General features: G+C 44.3%; 1 protein-coding gene across 1 annotated transcript; it reads left to right on the top strand.

Moving 5' to 3' along the window:
* Nucleotides 1-3,140: 3,140 nt before the first annotated feature.
* Nucleotides 3,141-10,056, top strand: ido1 (indoleamine 2,3-dioxygenase 1). Its single transcript, XM_036527636.1, has 10 exons — nucleotides 3,141-3,313; nucleotides 4,745-4,840; nucleotides 5,495-5,614; nucleotides 6,710-6,828; nucleotides 7,967-7,981; nucleotides 8,312-8,411; nucleotides 8,849-8,966; nucleotides 9,104-9,155; nucleotides 9,311-9,459; nucleotides 9,604-10,056. The coding sequence occupies exons 1-10, from the start codon at nucleotides 3,221-3,223 to the stop codon at nucleotides 9,987-9,989; spliced, it is 1,248 nt and encodes a 415-aa protein (XP_036383529.1). The 5' UTR covers nucleotides 3,141-3,220; the 3' UTR covers nucleotides 9,990-10,056.
* The last annotated feature ends 400 nt before the right edge of the window (nucleotides 10,057-10,456 follow it).

Here is a 10,456-nt window from a genome sequence, read left to right as displayed (position 1 = left end):
GAAGAGAGAAAAATACATCCAATCAAGATTTTTCTTTGGTGGTCTCTGCGGGGAATCTAGCAAGCTAGCTACGCCATTGAGAAGGATTTCAGAAGTACTACAGAAGGCCTCTATCATTTAATTGAATTATGGTATATTTTGGGTGTAACAGGTGAATTATCCAACCACATTTTGATTTGTAATGGGTGGGACAGCTTTAAAAATATGTATGACAGTATCCGCCATTTGGAATCCCTAGCCAACAGTAGCTTAGTGTTTCCATACTCTACCTAGCTAACCATTCGTTTTTTGCAGTTAATCTAACCGTAGACTAGGTAGCTGGTTTGCTGGCCTTTAACAATATTGCATTACTTATGCTGTGTGATTAGCCACTAAAGTTGTGTTGGTGTGTTTCTAGTTACTAGTTATGTTAGCCAGTAAATGCTATGTTACTTGTAAATAAAAATTTATTTATTTGCACAAAAACCACCTGCCAGGATGGTAGTGACCGTATAACTTTAACCCGCCAAAGAGAAAATCTGCCCATTGGTAGGCTGATGGGTGTTTTTTCAGACCATGTATTAGGTATGGTGGTTTTCTACATTCTTATAAGGTGCTGTGTTCTGGGGGAGGCAAATTAGTATTATTTAACGCCCAGTACTTGACCCCATGGTTTAGTACTGCAATTCAACTACTTAAACAGCACTTATACCTCATGTTTTATACAGATACCCCTATGCCATATCAGACTTATTTGCATTCAAAGGGAAAATATGCTTCTTTAATTTATGAACGCTGATATGTGTTAATATTTTAAAAATTTCAATATCACCAAGGCATCTAAACAGGTTTACTCAACCCAGGCAAGTTACCGGGTACTTATAATAAACTATTTGCACTACTCAAACAAAAGCAGCAGGATGTTTCTCCTGTTAAATAGTTAATATTCTAAAGCTATTTAGCTCTGTTGTCAAGAGATCTATGACAACAAGGGAGTGGTTACCTGACCACCCTCGGTCATCTGATCAGAGCAGCCACTGGAGCAGCACTGATGTCTCAACCTTATTGGATATAAGCAGTACGGTTACAGTACTTTTCAGCCTTGGCCTCATTCACTGCCTGCCCCAGGGACCCTGTATTTGCATAAAGAGGAACAAGAGCTGAGAAATAAGAGAGCTAATGCACAGAGCTGGATTTAAAGGCATAATGCCAATAAACCAAGCTGAGCTGGTAAACCGACTACCATACAATGGAGAGTGAGCTAATTGTTGCAGTAGGGATAGATTTATTGTCACCAGTTTGAGGGTGTGTGGAGCAAGCCAATTAGTAATTAAAGCCATCATTTAAATTAGATGGTGAGTAAATGAAATAATGAGGGGAGCAAAGAAGGAGTCAGAATCAGCTGGGAGTTATATATCTTGGCCAGTCGATTCAAATAATTCACATTAACAAAATATACATAATGCATCAGTATTCAACCGAAATTCAAATTCAAATCTGCATCATCATAGTATGTGTAAAAGGCTCATTATGAAGCATTTACCCCAGATTCAACCATTTGCCCTTCCAATCAACTTAAACTCAGGTTTAAGGTTATATGTAAGTGTTTCTTTTTCCCCCTCACATAAACAGCTGGGAAAGATCAGTAACTACCAAGCTGATTGAAAAAAACAGTTTTGTGTTTGTACTGGAAAAAAGTACCACTTGAATTTACTTGGATGTCAAAATTAAGAGCAGTTGAATTCAGGAGTTAATCTACATTTTGGCAGAATAAGTACTCAGCATATTGTTGTGGGTTATGGGTTGAATAAAGATTACAGATTTGAGAAGTTTGTGTTTTTAAAGGGCAAATGAAGTGTATTTTTCATATATCAATTCCGAGGTCAATACCTATGGCAAAGCCAGTTAAATCACCCAATTAACCAATTACAGGCATTCATATCTCACAGACACATATTTCATCATGCCATTTTCAGGTAATGAAGCTATGCAATACAAAGGAATAACATCAAAACTTTACCTTTCCTGTTTAGGTTTGAGTACTCCAGTCTACTGGTTATGATTCTCTGGGTCTTGACCCTGGAAGGTGCATTTTCCCTCACCGTTACATCACATATGGGGCTAGTCAGATGAGGTCAGGACATACATTATTAAAAGAGGCCAGAGGAATGCCCATGCAAGCATTATGCCATATCAGAATGGAGAACTGTTTCCCCCAGCAGCCAAAATGACTAACAAACACTTCTCAACGAATCAGATACAGTAGTAGATATGTCAATGGCAACACTATGTGTGCGGGTGACAACAGATCTTTAATCAGGGCATGGTAAATGCTGGTATACCAAGTGACAGCTCATTAATTTCTTGCTTCAGAAAGAGGGCAAGAATGCATGACATTGTAGTGGATTTCATTGTCATTACAATGTGTGACACTCTCCACTAGGTGGAGGTACAACATTATCATTCATGTTTTTCCCAAAACAGCTCCCAGTGTGAGTGGTGAATGTACTGTGAATGTAATGTAATACTTTAACCAAGATTGTTTATAGTGTTACCACCTTTCACATATGGAAATACTGGCCAGTCCTGGTCAAACCCCGCCACCACTTTCACTTCATGGGACGAGCCCCTGTCTAAGTCACTTACATCACAGTTGCAGTCGAGCTCTAAAATTCAATGTAAACAAACATGCACACCTGAGACTGGGTCAGATCACACCTGTGCTGAGAACAAGAAAAGACAATGAAATTAAAGTATTTTATCGTTGGTTTCTAATTTTCACAATATTGAGGAAGTGTGACTGTTCAACAATTACCACCCTTTCTCAAAACAACACCTGCAGGCTGTCAAATTCAAATAAAAAACCAGCCAGGACGGTTAAAAAACCCCAGTAAGGTTGCCACCCTATTTTCCTTAGCTGTCTCTGTCTCTCTGGTCGTGTTGGCCTGCAGTAGACATCTGTACCTGTACCTGGGTACCTGCCCAGGTGACTGCCCTGAAATCAGGCCACGAGGCCGTGTGCAAGTCCCATCCTCTCACACTCACTGCTCGCCAGTAACAGAGGTCCAGACATTGTGCAACGCCTGTGGCTAAAGGTGAAACAAAACAAAAAAAAAGTTGTGCAAGAGAGAGGAGTCGTGTGGACTCGCACGTCAGTGAACCCTGGGGCTGGGAGCTGGACTGTCCGAAAGCTCAGCCTGTCTACGGAACGTCTGCGGACACAAGTCGTCTTCCAGTGCCCATGGCCAGCAGCATCACAGACGCCCAGCTGCCCTTCTCCCTGGACAAGTACCACGTTTCTGAAGAGTATGGCTTCATCCTGCCGGCACCACTGGTAGGGAAAGGGATCCCTATGTACTGCATTTTCAAAGCCTTTACAATCAGCAGCGGGGTTGAACAAGTCCACTTCAAGACTGAATGTTATAGGTTGCAGGAAAATGGATGAATTTTACTCTAAAAACATTACAAGACAAAGTAGTCAATGATTCCAGAATGGCTTGTATTTGCTCTGGGGGGTGAACTTTATCCTCGTCAGTGCAGCAGTGACACTGCAACGCAGTTAAGTTGTGCGATCATATATATTGATTGTTGCAGAATGGGGCTTTTGTGAAATGGCTAACAGTCCCTGGAAATATATAACTTTCTGTTTCATTTGCTTGTAGCATGCTTGCTTACACGAGCTCTGTGCAGGGATCTGCTGACAAGGCTACTGTGTATTATCAATTTCCTACCACAACGTACTGAAAAAAATGGGTAAATGCCTGTAGAATTAACATGGCCGTCATTTTATGGATCCATAATTGCAGACTTAAATGGAAGAATGAGTGATTTATTTGCTTATTGGATGCCACATTCCATACGACATATGTTTTTTACATCCTGCAGCAACCTCTGAAATCATGAAGAAGTATTCGCATTCAGAGAGGTTTGAAAAGCAGCAACTGGGATAAAACCCCAATGCTTAGGATAACTGTAGTTATGTATCTCCCTCTTTGCCTCTAAAGATATGTTGCAAACTAATATGCTCATTTTGAAATATTTGAAATTGTGGGTTTCCATTGTGCCAGAAACCATACAGTTACCACCAGTCTGAAAAGAGCTGGACCATGGGAGATGTGGGAATTACTGGCCTGCTGCTAAACAAGGTTTTCTTGCTCCAGCAGGGGGTGCTCTTCTTCAACACCCTGGCAGAGTGTTTTAGACACTGGCTGTAGGTGATGCTGGCTCGGAAGTCCTGACTCATTTTCATACAGCTGAGTTCATTACAGCAGCCATTAGAGAATGGGGTATTACCCCAGTGTCCTGGCCAAAATTACAATCTGTAGTGGGGAGCTCTGGCATCACTTTGCTAAATCTCAAAGGCACATATGACAGCAGTAGCAAGAGAAGAAAAAAATGAAATTCTTGCACACTCTAGGGCATTGGAAAAATGTAGATTTAATGTTGAAAACAATACATTTTAAAAACATAAATCTTTCCAAATAAATACTGGCCTCTCCACAAAAAATGATGTGTGGTGAGCATTTAGGTGCAGAGGTGGGTACCTGGGTGAGGCTTGGTACCTACCCACTGATGGGACTGAGATCTTGAATTCCTTTAAAGGTGTCACATAGAAGCGAGATGTTTTACTCAGATTTGCATAAAATGACATTGCAGTCATTTAATACGCCATTATCCAGTCGCTCCTTAAGTAGAGGCATTGCAGATTCATGTCACGTTTCCAGCTATAGAGTGAGGACAAACACTGTGCATCCATGTTCCTCAGGCAGAACTGCCTCCATACTACCAGCCCTGGATGGACATTGCCCGGCACATCACAGAGCTGATCCATTCCCACAAACTGCGTTCCCACATCCACCAGGTATCGCACCATCAGACCTACCCACAGCTTTAGTCCCGCTCTGCTGTAAGCTTTGACATGCCTTTGAAGAGCTTCCAGGGGCTTCATATTTGCATTGGACACCCCAGACTACAATGTATGCATATATTATGAGACCAAAGAACTATGTTTTTACACATAGATGTGAATATTTACTAATACACTGTGACCATGCAATGGATGACATAACTCCTGCAATGTGCATATATCCTTTACATGGCACCAGTGCAAGCCACTATATAGACCTATTTTTTGGTATATTCAATTGTATTGTACTTGATTATCATGTACCACTAAAATAGATTTGACATCCTGACACACTGAATATTATTTGCCCACTTATAAAAACGTTAAACTATCATTGCCTCAACCCGTTACAAAACAAACACTCCAGGATGCAATAATCTGTTAACCTGTATGGTGAATAATAAGTTAAAATCCAAACTCCTGCACATCTAATCCAACAGCCCAAATAGGGTAGTTCCCTGGTCGGCTGTGAAGATGCTTGGGTGTTAAATCAGTCACTGTTACATGCCGTTGTTTGCTGAGCTTGCGTGCTGTTAGACCATGACACTCGCACGCCTGATGAGGAACTCCCCAGCTTTTTCAGCTCCTCTCCTCATTCCTGGTCTACAGATGCCCGAGCTGGATGCCAGCTTCCTTCAGAACCACAGAGAGCTGCGCCTGGCACACCTGGTGCTCAGTGTGATGACCATGGGCTACGTGTGGCAGGAGGGTGAGAACGGCACTGTGAAGGTAATATTCTCACCTGTACTACAGTTGTACTCTTGAGCAAGGTAGTCAATCTAGAATTGCCTCCGTACATATCCAGCTATATAAATGGATAACGTGAAAACTGTAACCTAAGTAAGTTGATCTGGCTAAGAGCATTTGCTAAATGCCAATAATGTAATGTAATACAATAATGTAATAATGTAATAATGTACTACCTGTCTACTGACATATACAAATAAAGGCACATACACATACACACCTGTCTCTCTGCTTCAGGGGTGAAAGTAATATGGCACAGTCAGGATTGCCACACCATTATATAAAAATATTGCCGGTATGCCATATTAGACAGAAAACACATTCAATACGAGTAATGCCTACTGCAGTTGTCATGACTTCATTGTGCAAAGCTTATCGGACTGTGTAGCAAGCATGATGTCTGTCATTTGCGATTACATTTGATGCAGAATCTTGAGCTGCAACTTGATTTAGAATTGTCATGGTAACAGAACTATGCTTATTAGGTGCAGGAAAATGTAGGAAAGGAAGAAAACTTGAGCAGATTCTGTGGTAGTGTGCTTTTGAAGTGAACTGCAACCACAACAGACAGTTAAAACAGTATGTACCAAATAAAACTGTGTTTATATTGATAAAATGAATAGAATATGCAATTTGTAATATGCATTTTACTGTAAACTGTGGATTTACAAAAGTGGATCAGTTCCTTTTTTTTGCGAATTGCTTTTTCTGATTCGGTCCTGTTAGCTGTGGAGATCTTGAGGTTGTACATTAGTGTTGTTTATGCTACCGGAAGTTGATCTCCAAGCTCCCGGTGGGATGGCATAGGTGGGGGGGATTAGTATGGCACTATACCGGTACCACTAATCTGCTGCGAAGGATATGTATAACCTGTAACGGTAATTGTATGTCCTGGCTTCTACATCATCACAATGAGAAGCTGTGTGTCTGCTATCTGTGAAGTTCACTGTTTCAAGCTCTCCTTGAAAAAGGCATAGGTTTGTAGTAGTAACTGTTGCAGGGACGGGGATCTACTTTGTGCATGGAGTTCTCTCAAAATAGAAAATTTGCTAAATTGTGCTCCTTGACTCCCTTCAGGTGTTGCCCAGAAACCTGGCTGTTCCTTTGTGGGAAGTGTCCCAGCGGCTGGGGCTCCCCCCTATCCTGACCCATGCAGATGGAGTGCTGGCCAACTGGAGGAAGAGGGTCCCTGAGGGGTAAGAACAATATGAACAGACACACACACACACAAACGCACACACGGACACACACACGCACATGGACACAAACACACATATGCACCCATGCACATGGATATAAACACACACACACACACACACACACACGCACACATGCACATGTGAACATGAACATGTACAGACACAAAAACCCACGCATGCACACTCACGCGAACACATAGCTAATCCCCCACTCGGAATCCACCACAAATTCATGCACAGTTATTCACAGCATTCCCACCACCAGGCACGCTGCCTGCAGACACACACGGAGAGCGTGCACAAGGCCTTTAATAAACATGTCAGCAGCTCTCCTCTGGCAGAGCAGAGAGCCAGACACCCAACCGACACTCCCACATGCTTCCCAGCGCTCACCCATACTCAGTCTCCCATAGGAATCTGCACAGCACCAGAGGAATGCAGAGAATCACAGACCCAGCTGCGTCTGCGCAGCCTTCAAACCCAGGGACGTGGGCATTAGATGGGAACGCGTGCTGAGGGCACCAGGAAACAGATGGTTCTCAATAATGGAAGAACTCTGTCAGATGTCCACCACAGGTGTCTTGTATACCTAGGTGTGCCTGGGTGCAATGTTACGCTTGACATTGTCAAAAGTTATATTTGAAACAATCTCATCTGCCCCACCCCAGACCTCCTTTCAGCAGTCAGGGCCAATAGCTGCTGCATTACTCCAGAGCTTTCTCTTTCTGGGCACAGCGAGGGCTCTATCGTGCCAGTCAAACGCACAAAAACACACACACTGACACAATCTCTCACACACACACACACACACACACACACACGCGCACACACACACACACACACACACACGCACACAGATACACGCACATACCTCTGCTCTGGTCTTCAACATGCACCACAGTGGCTGAAGCACAGGCTTGTGGGTGTTGGGGAGAATGTGACCTCACAGCATTGCTGGGGGTTCCCTCAGTCCCACAGACCAGTGCTCTGTACTGCCACAAAATTCCTAACAGTCAGTGGGAAAACAAATGGTGAGTTGCCTTGTGTGTAGGATAACACGTTGCACCAAAGCTCTTGAAGGAAATGTAAATCTCTGTTGTCTCTTTTTCATGTGATATCTGGATTCCCTCACCAGTCCCTTTGACATGGAGTAAGTATCTAATTGAAATCATTCTCTTGAAGTAGACTAAAACATGCATGCTGAGAAATTCATAGCCTCCAGTAGATAAAGACACAAAACGCTGATGCTTTCTCAGTTGCACCTTAAGTTTAAAGTACACATTGCATTACTTTCCATGAGTCTTTTGTGACAGGCTAATGCAGCCCAGTAACAGGGATAAAGTGGCTTGAAGCTGGCAAAATGGCTGAAGAAGAAAAAAAAATGAAATCTCTTCTGTCCTGAAGGAAACCCAGTCCCCATCAAGCTCTGAGTTGCCATGTGTTACGCTGGTAACAATGTGCTGGTGTCACCTGTCCCCAGGAATCTGGAGCTGCTGGTCACCCTTCCAGGGGGAGACAGCGTGCGGGGGTTCTTCATGGTGACCCTGCTGGTGGAGCTGGCTGCTGTGTCAGGCATAAAGGTGAGACCTCTCCCATGCCGGCCCTGGTGGCCTCTGGTGTGAGTGCCTCACAGTCAGCGGCATTTGCACTGTTCAGATGGGAAAAAAAGGCAGCAGGAGAGAACATTTTGTTAATTTGTAGTGTTGCTCTTGAAAGGATAGCTTTCCAAACACTAGAACCAGCATGCTCTACTCAGCATGCTCTACTCAGCAGCCAATTAATGAACTTGAACAACAGCTGGCCAGTACGTAGACAGAAAAGCAGAACAGAAATTCAACAGGGAGTTAATACATTATCAAAAATTATAAATCTGAAGTCAAAGATTTTGGCACACCCAGTGTTCAGAAACAAGCGCAGCACAGTACTATGGCAGAAAGCTGATGGCTCTTCACCAGAGTGAGAATGTAATTGTCAGCAGCTTGGTCAGATTTGATTGGGGAGTCCTTCTGTGTTTCAGGCCATCCCAGATGTGATAAACGGGGTACGCCGTGGTGACACTGCGATGGTGACAAGGGCGCTGGAGGACATTGCCGAAGCCACCTCCAGCATGACCGAGGCACTCAGACTGATGCACAGTACTGATTGATACTCCTGAAACAGCTCCTTCTGACAGCCTATCTGGGACTGACATCTGACCCCAGTGCTAGTATGAATGCGCTCTCAGGTTTCCTTCTGTATAAGTCAAACTGTCTCTTCTTGTGTGTTATTCCAGCATACGTTGAGCCAGCGGTCTTCTATGGCATCATGCGGATCTATCTGTCCGGGTGAGTACTCTGTGCTCCAGGAGTGTGCATGTTTGCTCCTTCTGATAACACAGGACTCTAGTGAAACTAAGTGGGTGTGTGTGTGTGTGTGTGTGTGTGTGTGTGTGTGTGTGTGTGTATATACATGCCTCTGTGGCTGCTTGTGTGTGTTTCAGGTGGAAAGACAATCCTTCTATGGTCGAGGGGCTGGTGTATGAAGGGGTACAGGCTGAGCCCATGCAGTTTTCAGGAGGCAGCGCTGCGCAGAGCAGCCTGCTGCACTGCTTCGACGAGCTGCTGGGGGTCACGCACGAGCCGCAGAGCGGTAAGCGACACAGGGCGGGAACAGGGCGGGACCACGTGTCCTGGGCACTTGTGCATTATACGCATCTTAGCCTCACTGCTCACTGCATACCGAGAGAGGCTGTTCCCGTTTGTTTGAGAGTGAGAGTGCCGTTTGTCTGGGCAGGTGCCTTTTTGCTTCGAATGAGGGACTACATGCCTCCCGCTCACAAGCAGCTGATCCAGGACATCTCGTCCGGCCCGTCCCTGCGGCGCTTTGTCCTGGGCCAGGGCAGCACACAGCTGGCGGCAGCCTTCCAGCGCTGTGTGTCCCAGCTGCTGGACCTCCGCAGCTACCACATAAACGTGGTGAGCCGCTTCATCACCGTGCCCGCCGCCCGCGCCCGCCAGCTCCGCAGCCAGGGGGAGGCGGACCAGGAGGGCACCCTCAGCAAGGCCCCCACCGCCCTGGAGGAGAGGGGCACCGGAGGGTCGGGCATCATGAGCTTCCTGAAGACCATCCGAGACCGGACCAAGGAGGTCTCCCTGCCGCCTTCAGACACCGGCTCATAACCCCTGTCACATGTTCTCTGCTTTGATTTCTTTCTTGTTCTTGTTACAACAAAAATAATCTACTTGCTGCCACTGCAAAATTTGGAAGGAAAATTAAGATCACCAGATCTTATCTAAGGGACAACTTGTTTTGTTAACGGTGTGAAAACTTTTCTGTAAGAAAAAAAAATATTATATAAATATATATAATATATATGATATTATAAAAGAAGTTCTGTTCTGGATCCTTTACTGTTTGTCGTCTGGTCGACTTTAAATCAGCCCTATGCACACCATCAGTGGTAGCTACAGCAATGCCGTAATTTCAGTCCAAACCATAATCTAAACCATAATCTTTATCTTCAGTATAATTCAACCACCAAATTGCTTTCTTTAATCTAATTTAGAATGCAAAAAATGTAACCTTTGTCAAGACCGAGCCAACTTCACTCACCCCACAAAACCTAATTCCTGGAAAGTGTCTGGCA

Source organism: Megalops cyprinoides, chromosome 4 (assembly GCF_013368585.1).
Source record: "Megalops cyprinoides isolate fMegCyp1 chromosome 4, fMegCyp1.pri, whole genome shotgun sequence".
NCBI lineage: Eukaryota > Metazoa > Chordata > Actinopteri > Elopiformes > Megalopidae > Megalops > Megalops cyprinoides.
Note: the sequence above shows the minus strand (reverse complement) of the source record. Positions and strands in the feature narration are given on the sequence as shown.